At 37.1% G+C, this 24,358-nt stretch overlaps 1 protein-coding gene across 5 annotated transcripts in view; it reads left to right on the top strand.

Moving 5' to 3' along the window:
* Positions 1-24,358, top strand: part of Vps13b (vacuolar protein sorting 13 homolog B) — a 567,993-nt gene that overhangs the window by 207,372 nt on the left and 336,263 nt on the right. For 4 of the 5 annotated variants that reach the window (XM_076911259.1, XM_034516325.2, XM_076911258.1 and 1 more), the window contains 2 exons: positions 19,713-19,822; positions 23,140-23,287. In XM_076911259.1, coding sequence (XP_076767374.1) covers positions 19,713-19,822; positions 23,140-23,287 — 258 coding nt within the window. The remainder of the gene's footprint in view (positions 1-19,712; positions 19,823-23,139; positions 23,288-24,358) is intronic. The other variant, XM_076911256.1, reaches the window with a different exon arrangement.

The following is a 24,358-nucleotide window of genomic DNA, read 5'->3' on the forward strand; positions in this document are numbered from 1 at the left end:
TTGGACAATGATATAGGAATTTGTGGGGAGCCGACAGAAGGCGTCTATCATCCTTGCAGCCATCTTGAGCCATATACCACTGCCCTAATATAATTTTCTGGATTATCTTTTTTTCTTTTTGGAAGCCTGTGTGTAAGGGTGAGGAGAGAAATGTGTGAGAGGGGTAAGGGAAACAATGTGGCTGGAGAGAGATTGTGCTTTTGCCTTGGTGCCTTTGAATCCTAAATGTGCTCACTTGTCTTTGTAGAATACCCTTTTAACCTTCAAAATACTAGCTTAACTCTCTCACAATATGAATATTTCCCAGTTAGGATAAATTTTTTCTCAAATTTATGTGTACTTTCAAAACATCATATTCATAAAGTAACTTATTTGTAATACTTAATAAATTATTAAGTGTTACATATAGTATACTAACTACTAAATAAAACTCATATTGTGTTTTTAATTACTGGTCCAACTATGTCTTACAGTTAAATGTGACTTTTTTTCCTCTACAAAATCCTAGCATCTGATTGTTCAGTAAACTATGTTATAGTATTAATCATGTTCTGACAAAGTGCTTTTACTCCTCTATACAGATAATAGATGATCAGATAAATATATTACCAAATGCCTTAATTTTCAGCAGGCACAATGGATTTATATGTATCTTATACTACACCAGCATGGAGTGCTCCTTGGGAGATTTCAGTTGTCTTTATAGAGCAATTATTGATGTTGACCCTTCAATAGAAGACTATAATACATTACACTTGTGTATCTCTGATAGATTCATTTTTTGTGGACTATTTCTCTGAATCTTTATATTCTAATACATTAATAGAGAAAAGTATGGATGGTACCAACATTTACAGATGGGCATCATTTAAAGGTTTAAGTGTTAGTTTCACCAGTAGACCATAGTTGGCCTACTCATGAAGTATTTTTTTCCAAAATCAAATCAAATATAACACCATGTATGTAGACTCTGACCAATGTTCCCACTACATGTGACAAAAACTTACGTGGCCTAGCCAGTTGTGATTTTTGTTATCACTTCAGTTTCTTTACATCCTAATAGCTTTTTAGAGTTAATCTCAACAAATGGGCAATCATATAAGAAGGTTTGTTTAGCTCTGTACCCCATTTTTTAATAGAGTTATTTGGTTCTCTGGAGTCTAATTTCTTGAGTTCTTTGTATATAGTGGATATTAGGCCTCTATCAGATGTAAGATTAATAAAGATCTTTTCCTAATCTGTTGGTTGCAGTTTTGTCCTATTGACAATGTCCTTTGCTTTTACAGAAGCTTTGCAATTTTATCAGGTCTGATTTGTTGATTGTTGATCTTAGAGCATAAGCCATTGGTGTTCTGTTCAGGAAATTTCCCCCTGTGCCCATGTGTTCGAGGCTCTTCCCACTTTCTCTTCTTTTAGATTCATATCTGGTATTATGTGGAGGTCCTTGATCCACTTGGACTTGAACTTTCTACAAGGAGATAAGTATGGATCGATTTTGCAACCTTCTATATCTTGTCCTCCAGTTGAACCAGCACCATTTGTTGAAAATGGTGTTTTTTGTTTTTTTTTTTCCACTGAGTGGTTTTAACTTTTTTTGTCAAAGATCAAGATACCATAGGAGTGTAGGTTCATTTCTGGGTCTTCAATTCTATCCTATTTATCTACTTGCCTGGTTCTGTACCAATATTATGTGGTTTTTATCTCTAGTTGTACTCTATAGTACAACTAGAAGTCAGGGATGGTGATTCCCCCAGAAGTTCTTTTATTGTTGAGAATACTTTTTGCTATCCTGGGTTATTATTCCAAATGAATTTGCAAATGGCCTTTTCTAACTCTATGAAGAATTGATTTGGAATTTTGATGGGGATTGCATCGAATCTGTAGATTGCTCTCCGCAAGATGTCCACTTTTACTCTATTAATCCTGCCAATCCATGAGCATGGGAGATCTTTTCATCTTCTGAGATCTTCTTTGATTTCTTTCTTCAGAGACTTGTAGTTGTCATACAGATCTTTCACTTGTTTGGTTAGATTCACACCAAGTTATTTTATATTATTTGTGACTATTGTGACGGTTGTCATTTCCCTAGTTTCTTTCTCAGCCTGTTTATCCTTTGAGTACAGGAAGGCTACTTTTGTTTGTTTGAGTTGATTTTATATCCAGCCACTTTGCTGAAGCTGTTTATCAGGTTTAGGAGTTCTCTGGTGGAAGTTTTAGGGTCACTTAAGTATACTATCATATCATCTGCAAATAGTAAAGTTTTGACTTCTTTCTTTCCTATTTGTATCCCTTTGACTTCCTTTTGTTGTCTAATGGCTCTAGCTAGGATTTCCAGTAGTATATTGAATAGGTAGGGAGAGAGTGGGCAGCCTTGTCTAGTCCCTGATCTTAGTGGAATTGCTTCAAGTTTCTCTCTATTTAGTTTGATGTTGGCTACTGATTTGCTGTATATTGCTTTTACTATGTTTAGATATGGGCCTTGAATTCCTGATCTTTCCAAGAGTTTACTATGAAGGTGTGTTGAATTTTGTCAAGTGCTTTCTTCAGCATCTAATGAGATGATTATGTGTTTTTTTTTTTCTTTAAGTTTGTTTATATGGTGGATTACTTTGATGGGTTTCCATATATTGAACCATCCCTGCATCCCTAGGATGAAGCCTACTTGATCATGATGGTTGATTGTTTTGATGTGGTTTTGGATTCAGTTTGGGAAATTTAATTGAGTATTTTTCATTGATATTCATAAGGGAAATTGGTCTGAAGTTTGTAGGGTCTTTGTGTGGTAACCGTGAAAGATTTTAGAATGTTCAAAGACCTGAGGTAATTCCAAATCAAATACACAGTTGCAGTCCACCCTGGTAATTGGTGCATCTTACTTTAGGCCACATCTGAATGGCTGTGGTTTTCTCTCAGCTAGTTGTTGGAGGATATTAGCACCACCTTGTGGTGTCTCCTCTGCTCTGCCATTAAGACCCCAGTGTAAAAAATTACTCTTGAAAGCATATACAGTTTTGATCACTTGGTACGTCACATTATTTAAGTTTTCATATACCTATAATATTTCAACTTAAAGTCCTTATAAAGCAACAATTTTTTAAACACTTCAAATTTTTATAGCTTTTAAAGTATAGGAATATTTTAAAGTGTATGGCTACTCCAGTAGTTTTTCATGTTTTAAGTTATGTAATATTATGAATACTTTGATCATAATTTTATTTTACAAGTTATATTTTGGTGTGGGATAATGTCTTAGTTGCAATTATACTGTTATGAAGAGATACCAAGACCACGGCAACTCTTATAAAATAAAGCACTTAATTATACTTCAGAGGTTTAGTCCATATTCATTAGGGTATGAAACATGTTGCAGGCAGGTAGGCATGGCAATGGAGAAATTTCTGAATGCTAAATTCTAAAATACTGGAAGCTAACAGGAAGGAAGAAGGGAAGGTGTGAGGGAGTTAGGCAGGGAGCGAGGGAGGGAGAGAACGAGAGAGAGAGAGAGAGAGAGAGAGAGAGAGAGAGAGAGAGAGAGAGAGAGAGAGAGAGAGAGAGACAGACACAGACACAGACACAGAGAGACAGAGACACATAAACACTTGGCCTGATGTTGGGTTTTGGGATACCACAGCTTGCCCAAGGTGACACACCTCTAGCAATGCCACATCTCCTAATCCTTCCCTTGATAGCCTATCAACTGGTGACTAAGCATACAAACATAGGAGCCTATATCAGCCAATCTCAATCAGATAATAATTAAACTCTTAAAAATTTGAGATAAGATTGATGTCTCTGCAGCCCTGGCTGTCCTGGAACTATGTAGACCAGGGTGGCCTCCAACTCACAGAGATGGTCTTGTCTCAGCTATCTAAGTGCTGCAGTTAAAGGCACATGCCACCATGCTTGGTGTAATTGAACTTTAGTCTTGACTACTACTGTTATATAATATTTGAATTTTTTTTAAGATACAGTTCTTTGATTAAAAAGTAAGATTTACTTATCATTGATCAAAAAATAATTATGTAATCATAAAATGTCTTTAAAATGAGGGCTTTTTAATAAATATAAGTATATTTATTTTATTCCAAAGTTTTATGGTATATTCTTAAATTTTTGAACAGTTTGTTTGTTAATGTTATTCTCCCTTAAATTACTTGTAGATGTTCATTTTGTTTTTTGAGACAGGGTTCTTTTCTTCAGCCTAGTCTGACTTGGGACAGACTATATGGCTCAGATAGGCATAGTATTCTTGGCATACCTACCTCAGCCTCTTCCCTAGGGATAGTACAAATGGGAGCCATCATGCCTGACTTATTTTTGGGTCTTTGAAATTTTTGACTTGAAAGGAAAATATGAAACTTTTATTGAGGATTTTTAGGTTCATGTAATTTCTTTTATCAAGTTAATGGAGATGAGTGAATGTGAGCTTGAGGATTCACGAATATGGTAGATATTTTAGAAGACACTTTGCCTTTCATATAAAAACATACTACGGGTTTTGTTTCCAATTAAAAATGCACAAGTGTCTTTACAAGTTAAAACATTTTTATTGTGTGCTGTGTTGGTCACCCTTGATTTTAATAAAGAGTGGTTTAAATGTAGAGTGAAACAGACTTGCCTGTGTAACTCAGTGAATGGCCAAAGCACATCTCAGTACTGCCCTGTTCCAACTGAAGAATAAGGCTGGAGAGATGGAGCAGCACTTGTGTGCTAACAGGACCTGAGCTGCACAGCCAGAATCCACAGAATGTTTAGTGGACATGGAGGCTCCCCTGGAAGTCCACGTTTAAAAGGCAGATATGATACCTCGAAGTCATCTAGCTAGAGAGACAAGGGAGTGGTTAAGCTAGGGAAGCTAGCTATAGTTGAGTTCTGGGATTGAATGAAAGGCCCCTCCTCAAAGAATAAGGTAGACAACAGTGGGGAGAATGTTCCCTACATCCAACTTAGACTTTCATTTGTGTGTACATGTTGAGTCACTCAGTGAGGTTCATGTTCAGTGAGAGATCCTGTACAAACTAAGGTAGAGAGCAAGTTGAGCTCTCTGGGACACCCAAGGACCTATGGGAGCATGTGTTCTACCCCTCCCCGTGTCTCTCATGGGAATGTGTTTCTTTCTTGTTTATGTCTGTCTGCGCCCTCCCTCTGGCTCGCTCGCTCTCTCTCTCTCTCTCACATACACACACCCAAATTCCTGACTGAAAAATATGGCCACTAGATTTGAATCAGTGTACAAAAACTATGAATTTCTTAACCCAAAAGAATTTCTATTTCTGTAATTTTCATAACACAGTTTTGAAAATATTTTATTATAAATCGAAGATTTTCTAAGAAAACTAAGAAAATTCTGGCTTTAAAAATTATGTAATTTTATGTTTTTTATTTACACTTTAAACATACCTATACTCCTTTTACTCTAACCCACTAACAACTATAAAGGGGATATAGATAGTCTGTTAATGTAATTCAGAAAACAGAGATGTCAGTGCTAGAACAAAGGCAATTCATAGTGATGGACAATTTTGATATGTAAATTCTTAAACATTGTGAAGAGATCTTCTTTACTTCTTTCTTTTTTGGTCTTAAGTTCTATGAGTGGAATGCTTGCATCATTATCTGTGGCACTGTAGGAAGCTCAGTTCTTCAGAGGGAAATCAGCACTCTCCTGTTCATGTTGTATTTATTCCCAGCAGGCAGCGGTATTCTCTCAAGGATTGCTGGAGGTGATATGGATACTACAGGCTAGCAGTAGCAGACCTTAACAAAATACTGTCTCTTGTGACAATATGAACTCACGGGTGCTGGAAAACACACCAAAGTGTGGCATTTATCACTCCCTTCTGTTTCCTCACCTTTATGACTCCTGCATATAGAATAAATGGCTAGAAGTCATGGTGTTATCACCACAGGAGACCTTAGAATGATCTTATCTGATAATCCACTTCAGCCAGCTTATTTAGGAACTGAGGTAGGTTCGTTACCTCATAATAATGAGTCTGAAAGTCTGTGCATGTTTTATATCAGTGGTTGGCAGTGTTTTTATGAATGGCTAGATAGTGAATATTTGAAATTTTTCTGTTTTGAGTTACAGCTGATCCTTGCTGATGCCATAGCTGGGCGGTAGCCAAAAGCAACATGTAAATAATCCAAAAGAATGCATTCTAACAATTTTTATTTTATGTGAATTAGTTTTAATTTCATATGATTTTTTTAAGTCATGCAATATTTTTTTGCTATTTAAACCCTTTCCATTTATCAGTCTTTGTTAAATCAGATTTTGGCTTAAGAATACAATTTGCTGATTTCTTTCTTAAACACATATCAAGGCTGGGTCTCGAACTCACTACATAATGGGAGCTCTATGCCTCAACAGTTAGGCTAGGCCAGCTGCTCAGAGAGTTCCCAGGGTATTCCCATCTCTGCCCATCCAGCACTGGATTACAGGTACCATGTCCCCTTGCCCAGTCTTTTCATGTAGGTGCTGGGGAGTTAAGCTCAGGTCTTCATGCATGTATGGAAAAATTTTTCTGAGTGAACCATCTCCCTTTTTAAATCACTCTTATTTGGAAAGGGTAACTTTTAGAGGATGTGTCTAGCATGGTCATTATGGCCTCTTAGGTTATTAGACAATTTAGCACACTCTTCCCCACTCCAGACTGGGTAACTGATACACAGGGTTATTTTACTCAGATACTAGCGGTTGATGTAGAATAACTCTATGCCAGTCCATGAAGCGAAGTAAATGAAGAAAAGTGCTCTTTGTTGTGATTGCTTGAGACATCTGCGAGTCCTCCAGGACCTCCTGAAAAGGTCTTCATGAATGTGAGCATTGCTCATCCCTATTGTTTGAATTCTACAGTATCCTCCTGGCCTGAGTAGTGTGCCTTCAAGAGCACTGCCACCTTTCTCCCAGGACACTGGATCCTCCTTTGTGTCTTTCCTTTGAAAGATTGTTTCCCAAAGTTGGTTACTTAGTTGGATAATTAAAGTTAGGCTTTGATGCATACCAGCTTAGTTGAGAAAAGACACAAAGGCAGGCAGAACTCTGAACTTGAAGCCACACCTGATCTATGTAGTGAGTTCTAAGCTTGCTGGGGCTACATAGCTCATGGATGAATGTAACCAGCACAACTGTAGTGTAGCTCTAGGGCTAGGGCTTTTAACTTAAGGTGCAGGTCCTTGAGGACACATGGTTTGAAAGGATGTTTCACTAGATGAAAAAGAGAGGAACCAATGTGAACTGGTAGAGCTCTTCAGCATACACTGTGCCTTTGAAACAGTGAGTCAACATCCTAGCACTTAAGTTATCTGTACTCAGCCTATTTTCCTGATTGACTATGGAAGTGCCTGACTGAGTTACTACTTGTGTAAAAAGAAAGCATTTCTGGGGAGGGGGAGGACCATCATTTTCCATATGATCATATACTGCAGATGATTTCTCTTTGATTATGAGAAAGTTGCTAGCTTTGTTGTATGTTGGAGAAGGCTTTATGTTGTCTAAAACAACAAATCATTATGATTTGGTTACATATAGTACTGACCACAGTGCCTTATGCACCAATCACAATTGAGCTAATTTGCTATAAACAAATATGAACTGTGATATAACAGATCAGTTAAATTTAGCCTTTAGCTCAAAATAGACATTGCCATGTATTTTATTATGACTCAGAAATACAAAAATTACTACCAGTCCTGGAAATTATTATCGGAAACATATGCTCATGGTCTGATGCATACTTTTTGATGTTAGAAAATATTTTGGAGTGAGGTGATGCTAGTAAGTGACAGGGGTGGGAGGCTAAAGAGAGCATCAGACAACAGTATGACTTAGAGCTTACGGGATGGGGGAGATTTGCATAAAATGAATAGTTTATAGATGCAGTATCAGACATTAACAATTTTTTTTAATTATTTATTTTATATATGTGGGTACACTGTCTCTGTCTTCAGACACACCAGAAGAGGGCATCGGATCCCATTACAGATGGTTGTGAGCCACCATGTGGGGATTGAACTCAGGACCTCTGGAAGAGCACTCAGTGCTCTTAACTGCTGAGCCATCTTTCCAGCACCTAAAAAAAATTTTTTTAACAAAAGCTACAAGTGCAAATTTTTATTGTTGAAGGACCTGGTTTTAAATCCTCTTCTCCAGGCTTACTAACTTTCATCTTAGATACATTACTTCATTTTTCTAATGTTTCTTTTTAACATCTATTACTTACCTCCTTAGATTGTTAGGAAGAGTGCAATAAAGCCTGAGATATATTTGGATTTCCCCTAATATTTTACGTGCATTTATATTTTATATCCTAGATGAAGACTATAAGGACTACAGTTCAGGTACCATTTTTTTTTTTTTTTTTTTTTTTTGCATTCACAATGATAAGAATAATAGCTATCTAAGGTGAGTATATTGTGTACAAAACAGTCTTTGGAGACAGAAAAATATATGTTCCTTAGATGGTCTCAGCTTACTCTAAAAGTGGATACTTGTTGTTTTCTGTTAAATATCCCCTATGTTGTGGGTTCTTTGACTTCAGTAGTAGCCATTTAGGTGTAGAACCTGACTGGGACAGCAAGGGAATAAATCAAGGACAGACAGAAGACACAGGGACAGACAAAAGATGCAAGTACAGAAAAGCTGGAGTCAGCCAGGCTGTATACATTCTGATGGAACTGCACTGACTGCCTTAACTACCCAGAACCTCAGCTCAGTTTTTTAGGTAAAAGCACAGAGAGGAAGAGTTAGTAATCTTACTAGGAGGTCTCAGACTGCAATCATTCTGGAGGAGGAAGCTGTAATTGCTAGTTTTTGTACACACCGGTCCATCACAGGTACACATTTGTACTTGAACAGTAGCATGCTTTGCCTTTTCAAACCTTTCTCACAGGAAAGGCTTTGGCAGTTTCCCATAGGTCCTGGTGTTTGCTCCTTTACATGTCCAGCTCCTGTTAAACAATGTACATTTACTCAGAACCTCACTGTTTACTTGCACAGTTGACTCTACATCCCCATACATCCCCTACTCAGATTATAGTCACCACTGAGTGGAGTATCTGGGGATCTTGCTAGAAATATCTAAGACCACCCTCCAGAACTTTGAAACAGCAATCCACTTTTTAATAAGGTTTCCTGGATGATTTCTGTGAAGAACTTTCTTAAATCACCTTCTTAGTTTATTCTTCAGGTCTCCCCATTTTCTTTAACTCTTAGCCTTTTCAAACCCATTTTACTGATGATGGCACAGCCTTGAAAGGCTGAAGAAATTATCAAGCACCGTTGCCCCACACACAACTCAGTGTGTACCTCAATAAAGTCTTCTCGTGTTCTTCACTCTTTCTCTAGGTGGAATAGCTGTGCTCCTGTCTAAAGCTTGTCCACCCTATTCATCTGTTCTACATCCTCAAGGACACTACTACAATAAATCTCTACGTTCTTCCATGTCAGGACTATTTATGCTCCCCTCTGGGGATTAGCCTCAGCAGCTCTACATGTGCTGCTTCCTCCCTCATCTTAACCCAGCACCTCCCTGGAGTTCATTTCTCCTTTCCACCCACCATATTTCATTTTGTTCATGTAAAACTCCTCAAAAGAATTATCTGTCCCCTTTACTTCCATGTCTTCTTCTGTTTCTGAACTCTTGTAATGGAACCAGCCTTTTGCAAACTCCATCTCTCTATTCCATTGATGCTGCTCCTGTCCAAGTTAGGGCCCCAGATCTATTCGGTTGGCATATCTCAGTCCTTATTTTATCACTTGCTGTCAATGTTTGACAAAGTTGACGACTTTCTCATGTTTGGAGCCCTTTCTTCCCTGTGCCTTCCTTCTCTTTGTTTCCTACTTCTCTGGGTTCTCTTAACTCTTTGTGTCTGAGTCCTCACGATTTCTTAGGCCCCTTACTGTTGGTTGAACTCACTGCTGAGTGAATGATACCTTTTGCCTTTCTCCTTCTAGTTCTCACTGACACTCTTGGCGCTATCATTTCATTTCATGGCTCCTCATACCATTTATATGTCTACTCTTCTTTTATTTATCTTTCTTGGGCATGTGCTTTTAATTATAAAATATACTTCTATTAATTCTTTGTGACTCCAGACACTGAAATTTGATCACATTCATCCTCAATTTTGCCCTTAACTCGCCCCATCCACCTCCATCTTCTACTCCACTGTGGTAGTTTGGTTAGTATGTTTCCCATGTTCTCATGCTTTCAAATACTTGATCCCTAGTTCATGGGTATGGGGAAGCTTAGAATGTATGTCATAGCCTTTCATCAGGAAGTATGTCACTAGAAAACTTTGAAGTTTAAAAAGACTCAGTGTGCCTTTCTCTGCCTCCTGCTTACTGATCACATGTGAGCTCTTTAATTGGACTTAAGACATGCTCAACTTACTGCAGGAAACATAGCCACCTACTCAGTGCTACTGAAGTCATTGATCTTGGAGGAGAACCTACAAACACTACTAAACTAGTACACTTAGTAACATCAATCTAAACATTTGTCCTCATAACTACAAATAAGTATAATCTTCTTACTTCTTATCAAGGAAACTTCTCTTTGCAATAGATAGAGACCATTGTAGAAAATCACAATCAGTCAGAAGGCCAAATTCCAACAGGTACATCTACAAAACAGCTCCACAGCTGAGGCGCAGAACATTGTAGAGGAAAGAATGGAAAGATTAGAAATGCCAGAGTATCAGGGAGTTTGCTTTGTCTGTGTCTCCTAATAATGTTATAAGCTACACCCATGAAGTCTTACCAACATGACTGCCTAAACATGAGCTGAGCAAGTATGACATCAATAGACATGCCAAAGTAGACCAAAGCAAAGGATGAGGGGTATAGGTACAGGAACCCAAGCCATTAACCCTACACAAAGAAAGATGGAAAAATGGTCTTCTCTAGGGAAGACCACATGAATTTGTTATCCAGTACCAAACTGGCAGTCCTGATGACACATGAGAAATAGTATATCAACTGAGCAAATTATAGTTAGGAATCTTTGTGTGTATGTATATATCCATGCAATAACAATGCAAAAATAGGTCAGGAATTGAAAAGTAGCAAAGAGCGGTCTATGGGAGGCTTTGGTGGAAAGATAGGGAATGGAAAAATGATAAACTTATCTCAAAAAAAAAAAAAAACGATATGAGTTTTCAGCTATTCCTACTGCTGTGCCTTTGCTTTGCCATCATGAATTCTATCTAAAATGGTAATCCCAATTAAATACTTGCTTTTGTAAGTTGCCTTGGTCATGATGTTTGGCATAGCAGTAGAAAAGTAACTAGAACATTTACCAATTGTGCTTTCTGTCAACTGAAACTTGTGCTACACACACACACACGCGAATATGCACATGCATGCATGTGCACACACACACATACAGACATGTACACCTACCTCTCTTTCTCTCTCCCTCCCTCCTTCTCCTAGGTATAGAGCTATTCATTGGAACATGGTCTACATGTGGAGAAAGAAACCTGACTCTTCCTTCTCAGGTGCCTTCAGCTATTCTAGACCTTCATTGTCTGGGACCGCTCTATCAGTGTTAGAACCCGCACTGCCAAAAGCTTGGGGGCCAAAATTGTTAGAGCCTGCACTGCACCAAGCTTTGGGGGCTAAATTGTCCTGGCTCGTACTGCTGCTCCGGTCCGTGGGTCAGGGTTCAGCAAGAGAGAGAGGGTGAGGGTGGACATGAAGAATGGAGACCAGACAGAGTGTGATTCAGTCCCATTTAGTCTCAAGTCTCTCTTCTTTTTTCTTTCCAAGTCCCTTGTTCCTAGTCTAAGTCCTAAGTCTTGAGTTCCTAGTTCCTAGTTCCTAGTCCCTAGTACCTCCAAGTTCCCAGTCCAGTTTCCAGTCCCCCCTTCTGTCTGCCTCTTGCCTTTTATAAGTCTCACTTATTAAGTCATGCCTTTAAGTCACACCTTTAAGTCTCATCTCTAAGTCCCACCTTTAAGTCATACGCACCCAGAAAATCCTGGGTATATAAAACAAGATGTTGTTAGAGTGTGCTCAGATGTTGTAGGCTGTTGAAAACAAGTGTCTTGTCAGGGTATTTGGCTCAAGATGGCTGCAAGGATGATAGCCGTCTTCTGTCAAATTCCTACACTTCATTAGGGGTGGGTCTCATGAGTCTCTTCCAACTTTATGCAAGTTGGATGGCTTGATTTTTGTGTGGGCAATCTCAGCTACTATAGTTCATGAGTGGATGGTCTTGTCATATCTGAAAGATTGTTACTCCAATCTTTCCCAACCTTTGGCTCTTAAAATCTTTCTGACTGCTCTTCTACAATGGATCCTGAGCTTTGGGGAGAAGTTATGTATGTAGCATTTATGGCTGAGTACTCTACTGACATGTATTTACTATACATTGACCAGTTTGATCCAGTTATGCGTTTCTGGATTGATTACTATCTACCTCATAAAAGAAACTTCTCTAATAAGGTTTGAGACATGTATGAATCTACAAGTAGGGAGATAGGAATTTAGATGGTAGTTTGATACTGTGTCTTTCCAGGAGACTAATAGTTATAGGTTAATCCCCGGGGCCTGTAAGCTCCTCAAATATGGAATCTTGGCCAAATTTACAGTACAGTGCATGTGGTTTCTCCTGTGGAGAAGGCCTTAAATCCAACCAGAAAGCAGTTGGTTCCCTCCTAACATTTGCATCTTTGGGCATATCTTTCCAAACTGATCATTATTATAGCTCCCAGAGTTCACAGCGAGGAAAGGCTGTTGATGACTCCACTCCCAGAAGCCTGTGTAACTACCACCTTGTACTATGCAAGCTAACCTCAGAAAGGAAGGCTTCTGTCCAGTATCAACTCCATACTCTGTTTTGGAACCAGTATGTGTAGTGTCCTCCTCTACAGTCGGGTCTCACCATCAAGTTTGGGCTTGGCTTGGGTATTTAGTAACACGAGTATGTGAATGAGATGAGCTTCTGCTTTTCTCCCAAACATGTTTCTTCATCATTCTTCCTCTCCTTGGAAAACTTTCTAGAGTGTTAAACACAAAGCATGATACCATCCTGGCTCCTTTTGCTTACTTTGGTATCCAATATTATGAAATAATCCAGTAGTCCTTCAAAACATATCCTAATCAAACTGATGTACCACATTGATTTTTAGAGTAATATTAAATGGTTAGTGATTTTTTTTCTAACTGGTAATCTTGATGATTCACTTTGGCATATAGACTCAAAATCAGAAGTTCAACTTTTTGCTGAATATAGTAGTAATTGGAAAGTGTTCCATATTGATGTGTGTTTATTTTGCTCTGATAGATTGCTATGTTTTCATGTCAAAATCCAAATAGTAAAGTGTGTTTCATCTAAAAATATTTCATCGAGGAACACTCATTTCAACACTCATTTCATGAGTGCAATTCTTTCATCTTTGCCTTAGTAGAGAAATTTAAATTATATATTTATAAAGGAGCCACGTTTGTAGTACAGTTCATTTTAACACATCAAAACATATCACATGAGAGAGTACATTTGTGAAACCTAAACATTTCATATTGACTGTACTCAGGGATGGATTTTATACATTTTTTTTTTTTTTTAAGATTTTACTGAGATAGGGCGCATTCAGGGTGGTATGGCCAAAGGCTGAAGATTTGATGCTCCAAGTTCGGTAGTATAGGGGCTTTCCAGGTGTTCAGCGGTCTCTATAAATTGGCTAAGTTTTAGAAGCTATGCTTAGTGCTTCCCATAATTTCAGTTAACTCAGTCATTCTGGATTTCTGACGGGGTTGAAGACCTGTAATCTCATAGCCAATCCCGGCTATTTACTTTGAGAGAAAAGATCTGAGTGGATGATTTTCAGCTGACATTCATTCTAAAGCCAAGAAAAAAGCCAGGTTCAAAACTAAGTGTTTTAGTTAGGAGACATGACAGAGGTTCTGGTTAGTCAACAAAATGATGGACTGGGTATTAGGACTATCTTGTACCTCACTGGTATAATTAGGAGTAATTATGCTCTAATTGCATTTTGAGAGAAAAGTTTTATTCTAACAGGAAGGGTGAAGCTAGGTGATGAGAGAGAGAAAGAGAAAGAAGTGGGGGCATGGAGGCAGATGTTCACTTGTCTCAACCAGTCAAAGATAGTTTATATATCTAGGTTGGGTATTGGGTTACACTTCTGATTGAGCATTACCAAACTTATAAAGCCTTTGATTAACATTTTTAAAAAATTTATAAAAGCAAAAAAGGAAAAGGGGGCATGGGATAGGGGTTTTCTAGGGAGGGGAAATGGGGAAAGGGGATGGCATCTGAAATGTAAATAAAATATAAAAACAATTTAAAAAAAAAAAAAGAAACCCCGCAAGAAGGCCCAACTATACACTTAAAATATGCGCAGAGGGCCTAGGCGAGTCCCATGCAGACTTTCTGGTTGACAATTCAGTTTCTCTGAGCCCTTGTGGGTTCAGGCTAGTTGATTTTCTGTTTGTTTGTTTGTTTGTTTGTTTGTGTGTTGTCCTTGACCTGTCTGGCTCCTACAGTCCTTCCTCCCTATCTGCAGTGAGAATTCCCCAAGCTCTGCCTAAGGTCTGGCCTTGGATCTCTGCATCTGTTTTAGGCTCTAGGACATTTTGAGGGCTACAGTCACTAGGTAATAACTTATCATTCCTTTACTATCTAATGGGGCTGCCATTGTATGTGTGATCCTTTATTACCAAAATGGTGTGTCCTTTTTAAATTTTGATTTGGGTTCATGACTGTAATATAGCATTAGCTATTATTAAGTTAAATAGCTCAGTGGCATTTAAATGTTAAATATTCTGTCACTCTATTTAGTTTCAAAGCAGTATTGTCATTGTTATTTTAATTTATAAACAATTTGGTATTTTAAGTAGTTATTTCCTAGTACCAGCCACCAATCTTTCCATTCCTGTGGTTTTTCCATTCTGGATAGTCTAGATCTGGCTTCTTTCATTTAACATGAAATTCTCAAACTTTATCTGTGTTGTACCATATATCAGTGTTTATTTCTTCTTTTGCCAAACATTCTATTGTGCTTATATCCCATGATTTATTTCTCCATTCATTGTGGATATTCAAGTTGTTCCCACCTGGACTTTGTGAACAAATGCGACTTAACAAGTAAATATGCACACATGTACACCTGACCACCTTTGTCCACTTCTTTTTAGTGTATACATACCTAGGATAGGAACTGCTGTGTCGTATGCTAAATGTCTACGTCTTAGGGAGCCATTAGTTGTTTTGTTTTGTTTTTATAGTACCCGAACCATTTTCATCTTTCACCAGGCAGTGTTTGCAGATATAAACACTTCTAGGTATTCTCTGTGTGTATGGTTTTCTGACAGTTTATGGGCATGAGTTGCTACACTTTATTGTAGTTTTGGTGTCATTTTTGGAATCTGTTTTGGTGTTCACCTGCCTCCCATACATTTGTGGCCTTTAGTATACTGAGGCGTTTCCCTCCTTGGCTGGTATTTGCAGGAGTTCATGAGAAGCCTGCTGAGCCCTGTCTACAGCTTTGTTGCCATTGGCATCTTTCCTGAAAATCTTATTACCCATTCTTTCTGTCTCCATTTTGTCCTTTTGGTTTCGAGACTTTGCCAAAGATACAGCCTATCTTTGGATACGTTCCTTCTATGTGTCATTCTGGAATATTCTGTAGATAGCAGTACCATGTGACAGTTGTGAGAGTCACATGAATTGTTTTTCAAATTTCCGTGTCCACAGTCCTCAGTTAGCAGGTTTCTAAGATCATGCATAGTGTATATGGTACAATATATTAAATAGTATGATTTTCTTAAGTTTTGTTTTTGTCACACAAGTTAAATCATGGTTCAGTTACTCCATCTTGGTTCCAAATAGAATACTGTTATCGATACACAGGAGAAATTGAGGTTGAGATTGTTCCATTTCAGATGAAAACTGTTAAGATTCTTGTGAAGAATCCACCTGAGATATCACCATTTGGGATGTTCAATTTTTCTTTTTTCTTTTTCTGACCCTTTGTTGACTGCTGTAGGTAGGTGTAGAGAATAATCAATGGCTTCACTTTGTCAGTAATTGTGATACTGATTACTATTCTTCTGGGAATGAAATTCGAATCTCTGTTATGACTACAGGCAAGAATTGAGAGATTATAGATAATAAAAATATATATGCTTTGAGAGAAACCGACTGCATTGTCCTTACTTTTGAAGTGTTTTACTTCCCTTCAGTTGTAGTTAACATCGTTTTCCTTCTAGCAGCACTAGAAGGTTTTGTAGGATATGCATATTAAAAAATAGGGAGTTTATGATATTAGGAAATATTTTAAACTATTCAAAAGGACCTTAGCAATAAAAAAATGTTCAGAAAGATAACATTTATGTAAAAGCATATTGTTGTTATTAATAAAAGTTACAAATTGGAAGTAAATTCTCCAATATATTTGTAAATGCTTAGTAAAGATTGTAAGTACACACACATATGCACAAGCAGTTTCCCCAGTTTATATTTAAAAATGTTATATCCATTTAAACTCCTATTAGCAATGTGCTATCAGGCCTCAGCAAACATTTTCTTAAAGGGTAACATAGATGGTAAGTATTTAATGGCTTATGTGTCATAATTGCTGTTTCAGCTGCTCATTTTCCTCTTAAGTGTTCAAAAGTTTCCCTAGACCTCAGGCAATAGGTATGGCTGTATTTCAGTAAGCTTACTTTATACAAATCAGACTGGCTTCCAGTCTGTGGGCTAAAGCATGTGTTAACATGAATCATTTTCTTTTCCTTGTTAGCGTTTAGATTTAACCTTTTATAATTGTGTTCCAGCTTTAGAATTAAATACTGCATTAACTAACCAATGCTGTTACTTTCTTGTTGCCTTTGGTAGAGATAACTGTTTGACCTTGGTGGCTACATCTGGCCATGAGCGCACTGTGGCCCAGGCTGTTGCAGGTCTCCAGCAGTCTTGCCTTAGCTTCCCTAGTATAATGGAATAGTCATGAATCACAACTAAAATAGTGTTAGTTCTATGTTATTCTAAAGCTCTTTCTCGTTTTATAAAACTGAGTGCATTTTCATTCTCAGTTGCTGCAGCCAGATAATCCATTTAATATGCAAATACAGTTTAGAAACTCACAGCCTATATTTATTTCTCTAATTCCCTATCTATTGTTTACATCCGTGTTAGGCTTTTAATCTTGAAATTATAACACTTGATGTTCCCAGCTCTTCAGTTTTAACTGTATCTTATGTTACAACTCTGTTACAGAGAAAAACCACAAAATTGAATCCTCTGTCAGGTGTGATTATACACAAAACACAACAAAGCATTTGTACTGAACAGCAGTGATATTTCATAGAGTGTTTTGTATAGTATAACAGCAGTAGTCTAGATTATCATCAGATGCTTCAGTAATATCAAAAGGATTAGACAGCTCACATTAATGATGAAAATGGAGTTTTATTTTACTGTTTTTACCCTCAAAAGCAAACCACTTAGGGTAGGAAATCATTTAGTTTCAGGCTACTTTATGTCAAATCTGAAAGTGGGAATTTCTTTTTCATTTTTATTTTTTTTAAACTTTAAAAATGAAACTATTAAAAATGCTTATCCAAGGATAGCAGTTTTAGAGTTCTTAAACGTAAAAAGCACTATGAACTTGAAAGATTAAAAGAAATAACTTCCAGCTGGAATGGAGAGTAGTATCTTGTTAGTACCCATCTTAGGGGCATCTGTGATGTCTACCAATTGCTTTTAGGTGAGGATTCAGGCAGTGATGTTTAATGTCAGGAAATATTTGAAGTAAAGTTACCATTAATAAAATCTTTAATATGAAAGGTTCTTTAATTAAACAAAAATAAATAATGTCATCTTTTTGTCTTCTGTTACAGTTATTTTGAAAGCATAATTTAAAACAAAAACAAAACAACATAAAAATTTTTGGTTCACAAAAATTTTAAAACTATTTAATGTGATTGACTCAACATTTATTCCAGTTAATTTAGAATACTATTGTAATAAACTATTAATGTGTTGACAGATGGCTGAGTAGGTATAAAAAGATTGCTACTTTAGCATGGGCATGTGCTTTTAAATTCTTAGTACCTGGACACAAGCCTGCACACTGTGGCTCTTACATGCAAACACAGTACTGAGTTGGCAGAAACAAAGGACCTGGGGCTTGATTGGGGCTTGATTGGTCAAGGTATTTTACTCTGTATATTTGAAATTTAGGCCAGATGTGGGAAATTGTATTTATTCATCAAGATTAAAATGCAGAATTATTGTCATATAAAATGAAATAATAAAAAGTCTGAGTCAGATACAAGGAAATTGACTATTATAGTTGCTAAAAAACTGTTAGAGAGATTACATCTTCGGCTGATTTGGCAAAACTAACAGTAGGAAAATGTATACACACACAATCTGTCTCTGAGATACAGGCAGACAGACAGACAGACAGAGGCACACACACACACACACACACACAGAGACCCACAGAGAGACATGACTCCGCGTGTGCGCACACACACACACACACACACACACACACACACACACACACACACACACAGAGTTCCCTGTCTATGTCATAATGTATCAGGAGGAAAAGATGTGCACAAGACACATTGTCTGACTGTGAATTCAAGGCCAAGGGAAATATGTCATTCCTTAATGTTGTACAGTGTGTGTGTAGAGTGTGAGTGAGTGTGTGTGTGTGTGTGTGTGTGTGTATCTGTCCCAACCTTTTGACAATGTGGTGTGTTTCCAAAAATTGCAAATAAAGATGCAGTGTTTGAAGCTATGGTTTTATGTGAGCCACATTCATTCATAGCTATCCTTCTCATCAGTGTGAAGTAGTAGGTATGTTACTTTCCTCACAATTGTTTCCTAAAGCATCTGTTGTTACCTCTAATACCTTTTAGTGACATCTATATTGAGAAAACTGAGTTCTCAGTGACTAAAATGAACTGTAGAATGTTTATTAGTCAGTAAGAGAATTCAAATTCAACCATGTTAGGCTGGGTCAGTGGTGAAGGGTATGCAGAAGTGGGGATTTAGAGAAAGGGAAAGACATCTCTACGTAAATTAGTGTTTAATGAACATTGTATCTAAGTACTTGATAGCAGCATTGTTAAATTTAGAAGACAGTGAAGAAATCTTTGTTGAATTACCCTTGTTACCATTCCTTCCATTAACCCTCACTTCCTTACTTTACCCTCACTTTAATGAGTTCACACTTAACCACGCTGACAAGATGAACTCCAGTTTCTATTTCTATTGTTACTGATTTAAAAAGACAAAAGTGATTTGAATGATATTTAGAAATAATTGTATATTTAATTTTAAAAGCAGTAATTGTTTCTGGGTTCTTTGTTCTTTAGAGTTGGATTTTTGTCTTGTACAATTGGTTTTTGGCCTAAACCATTTCTCTCATAATCTTCTATAGAGTAATCTTCAGTAGATGAATTATTTCTGTCCTTTTTGTGGTTTTGTCTTGCTTATCTGGTTAGTGCATTGGAATAGGTCATTTATAACTATATTCTTTACCAAAGAGGAATGTTATCTTTTTTCTTAAAGTGCCTGCATCAGCAACATTTTACTTTCCTGTGGAAATGTCGTGCAGGCTTGAAATCCTGTGGATCCTAACAGTATTAATTACTTTCTCTTCTCTTACAGCTTGCTATTTTTGTATATGAATTGTAATAATTTCAAAATATTTTATTTTAGGTGCTGTATTTCTTTGCAGTGTACAAGGACTAGCTGTTAACATTGACCCAATATTATATACTTGGGTCATCTATCAGCCACAGAAACGAACAAGTAGACATACACAACAGGTGAGTGGTTCTGTAAGTTATGTCAGCACATCCAGCCTCTCCTCTGTTGTGATGGGCTCTGTGCTGCTGCTGGGACTGAAGCTAGGACCAGATGCTGCCATTGCTAATGACTCACATTAGAAAGTGACTGTCTAATGTGGGGTTTGATGATGCTGTTGATACTGATTCTGTCATCATGGAGTTAGATGATGCTGTCCTTACTGATATTAGTTTCTTATTTATGTGCTAGAATTTCTTTAGGCCCCTTTATGCCTTTCAGAGAAGATCTGTAATTTTATTTATAAGAAACTGCAGTTCAACACAGTTTGTCTGTTAAAGTAACTTTCTGTATGCTCACTTGCTTATAAGGCAGAAAGACTAACAACAGCAATCTTTCTGGGGAGTCCTATTTATTCTTGTTTTATTCTTACACATCTTTGGATTTATCCAGTAAACCTGCTTTGAACTTTAACCTTGGTAATTTGATAGGTAGTACAAAAACATTTCTGATTCATATTCATTTAAAACATGTAAAGTTACAAATGAAGAATAGAATAGGTAGTTTCTAGAATCATTAGATGAAATTAATCATTAAATTTAATAAATCATTGTAGTTTCTAGAACCATTAAATGAAATATTCAATGTAATTGTGGAAAACTGTGTTATTGTTCTCATTTTATGTGAAGGTTTCTAAGGATTTTACCTATGGTAACAGTGCTTGTAAATAGCATAAGTTTAGTCCTTTTGAGGTCATATTTATGCTATATTGTATTTATTCATTAACATTATAATTTTGCAATATTCCATTTGAGATTTCTTTAATTTTCCTATGATAAACTAATGCTACTTAGTAGGAAAAAATAAATACTATAATTATGAACATTTAAAATATTAATCTGTATAACTCAGGAAGCATTTTTCTTCTTGTTTTTGGTGCTAGGGATTGAACCCACAGCCTCATCATGCTGTCCAGAAATTCTACCACATTCACAGCTGCATTTAGTGTTTGTCAATTCATCTTAATTTAATTTTTATACCCCTTGCTCCTGTTTTACTCTTCATTTTAACACGCAGTATAGAATATTGAACTGCCTGCTGGACATGAAGCTTACAAAACTGTTATCACTAAAAGCATCCCTCTCTCTAGAATATTTGATACAATTTGAGGCTATCACAGAGTACTTAGAGTCCAGTTCCATGTGTGTCTATGTGATGTAACAAGGGGTGGGGGTGGGGGGGTGCTTCTCCTAAACAGATGGCTAGTGTGAGAAGGAGTGAGCTCAAAGGAGCAGCACGGGAGCCAGGCAGAAGCTTGTATCCCCTGAAAAGACAAATAAGAATCATGGCAGGGAGTATTCTGTGCTGAAGTAAACTGAATTCTAGACACAAACAACAGTTAGAACCCAATTCCTAAAAAGATTTTGTCTAAAGTCCTCAGTACTTTGGTAATTGAGAGTTCATCCTGAAGGATATCGAGAAACTGTTACTAAGAGATTCCGATCTGAGAACACTTGCTGCAGTGCAGAGTTAGCAAGGTGTCAGATGGACTCTAAAGTGCACTTTCTTAAGTGTATCAGTACACTTCAGTTTAATCTGCAAAGGGATGATTTTCTTTGTTGTTGTGTGGTCTTATTCCTGTGACTTCTGTTAATCTTATGTCATTTCATTATTTTGTCTGGAATTTAGTTTTGCTTTCTTATTTTTAGAAACACTCATTTTAATCTTTAATATGGTGATAGTTATCTGCTACCTGATTATTTTCTGAGGTATATAAATGAAGGACAGAGATTGATGGATTTATTAGACTACTAATCCTTAGTACAGAGCTGCCTAGAATTCAGTTTTCATGCCTTAATGTCCACAGTGCTGGAATTACAGCATGTATCTCTATGCCTAAGAATTTAAAGTACTAAATATGTGTTAAATGTAATTAACTTAGTATTAAGTATATCCTTATAATTAGATACACAAATAAATGAGTTTTCACACTTTCAGGGTTTTTTTCTCTTTCTTAGGATAGCTTCCCATTTATCTTCCTTTTTCTCTTTGCATGATTTGTGACAGTTTGTAGTTGTTACAAGCATCACACTGAGTGACACTGCAGCCTGCACATCTCCCAGTTTGTATGACACACCAGGCTCACCATAGCTTCCATCCTTTCTTTCCCAGTTCTTAGTTGTGGCTAAAGCCCAATATCTGATGGCTCTTTTCCATGAACTTCAGCATTGATCTTTGATCCTAAAGCAAAAAAAAAAAAAAAATACTGTGTTTTGTTTTGTTTTTTTTTCCCAAAAATCTGACAGGCTTGTATTAGACATCACTGGCACTAACACCAGACTTCATTTCACTGAATAAAGAAGAAACAGCTGCTTCATTGTCCAGCTCTGTACTTCTGTGCTCAGTAGAGAATCATAATGCTCTCCAGCTTTCTCTAACTTTCAATGGTGTTCTATGCTTTCTAAATATGCTCTGATTATCACTTCATCAGACAAAGTAGAATTCTCAAAGTATCTTCAAAAATTGGGCTGTCCAAATGAATAATCAATAGTTATCTCTCCACCCTCAATAACTTGAGATTTTTAGATTTTATTTTTCTCATTACAATCTGTGTTAACCTATAGCTTTTTAGGCTTGAACACAGAATTCTCAGCTTTCATCTGAAAATACTATAGGGGAAAGTCTAGAAGTCAATAATTTATAAGCTTTAATTAATTGTTATTGCAGTATAATTGTTGTTCTTTACTTTTATTAACCTTTTATGAAAATATAAATTAAACATTACTGTATGAATTATATTTATAAGAAAAAAGTGGTTCCATAGCCTCCCAGTACCCTTGAGCAACTGTTGGTTCCAGGAGCCAAGGGTGTTGATGTAAGCTTGACTTTGTGCTGTGCCTGTTTCCACGCACCCTGCCATATACTTGATATCAATACAATGCCTAATGCCTATTGGAGTGCAAATGCTGGCTAGAGCTGTTCCCCTATATAGTGTAGGGAATAGGGACGTGGGAAAAGAGTCCTGCAAGTGTAGTGTAGGGTAGTGGCACGCTGCCCTAAGTGTGCTTGAGCTACACTTGGCTGACTTCACAGATTGGGAATTCACATAGGCTGGTTCTGTATGCTGTGGAGGAAATCCTCTATACTATATTGTATCATATTTCTTGAGTATAAGTGGGGATTACTTACATATGAGAGAAAACAGATGAAGAAAAGAGGTGGTGTGATTTACAACACAGCCTAGACCCCAACTTAACAAAATACTGTCTGTAGAGATGCCAGCTTTGACCTTTATTGCTTCACGAAGATGAGAATTTCCTTTCTGTTTTGTTTCTTTCAGCAGCCTGTGGTAGCTGTACCGCTTGTCACTTCAGCTAACAGAAAGAAAGACGATGAGCTGTCCATTGGAAGTGCCCCATTGGGAAAGCAGCAGTCATATCAGGCCTCAGAATATGCCAGCAGCCCAGTCAAAACAAAAACAGTGACAGGTATGTGTCAGGACAGATGTATCATTTCTCTGAAGATTAGTTTACTTTATTATTATCCATGTTTTTATCAGAATACAATATGAATTATTGAGGGAGGAAAATAGTGAAAATATAATTCACCATCTTATCAATACATTCTACAATGGTTAGTCAATATGTATGTAATATAAAAATAAATAGTATATTGATTATTTTCCCATTCAAATTATTGGTGAATGCTGTGGTATTGTTTTTGCCTCAGGGGAAATTTTCTGTCTTTAGTTCTTTCTAGCTTTAGAACCCTCATATGTTGTGTAAGTATACTTGAATATTTATATTTGGTAACACCATAGGCATAATGTACTCTTTTTGAATTATGCATCTTCTCTCTCAGATGCCCACCACTTTTGCCTCTCTTAGGAACTTAGCAATAATGTTACTTTTCTTGAGAATATACATGTTTTAACTTAAAATTTGGTTTAAATATTTTTAATTAATTTACAGTGTCTGCTCTTTTTCCCGTTATTGAAAATAGATTTTTCTCGCATACTATATACTTATTACTGTTTCCTCCGTCTACGCTTCCCACCTGGATCTACTTCCTTTCTGTCTTTCATTAGAGAATAAACAGTTTTCTAAGAGCTAATACATCAAAATAAAATAGAAAAGATGAAGACTAACACATCGTAGTTGGACAAAACAAAGAGAAGAAGACACAAGAAGCAGAGACCGATGTATTTGCACATGTAGGAATCCCTTAAAAACACTGAACCAGAAGCCTTAATAATGTATGTGCAAAGGTCTTGGTGCAGACCTGTGCAGGCCCTGTGTGTGCTTCCTTAGTGGCTGGGAGTTCATGGGAGCTTTGATCATGCAATTTTAGAGAACTCTGTTTTTCTGGTGTCCTCCATCCCCTCTGGCTCTTACACCATTTCCACCTCCTCTTCTACAGGGGTCCCTGAGCCCTGAGGGGAGGCACTTGATGGAGGTATTCCATTAAAGGCTAAGTAGTCCAAGGTGTCTCTCACTGTTTGCATAACGTCTGCTGTGTGTCTGTTTTTGCCATCTGCTGCAGGAGGAAGCTTTTCTGAT

Source organism: Arvicanthis niloticus, chromosome 13 (genome assembly GCF_011762505.2).
Source record: "Arvicanthis niloticus isolate mArvNil1 chromosome 13, mArvNil1.pat.X, whole genome shotgun sequence".
NCBI lineage: Eukaryota > Metazoa > Chordata > Mammalia > Rodentia > Muridae > Arvicanthis > Arvicanthis niloticus.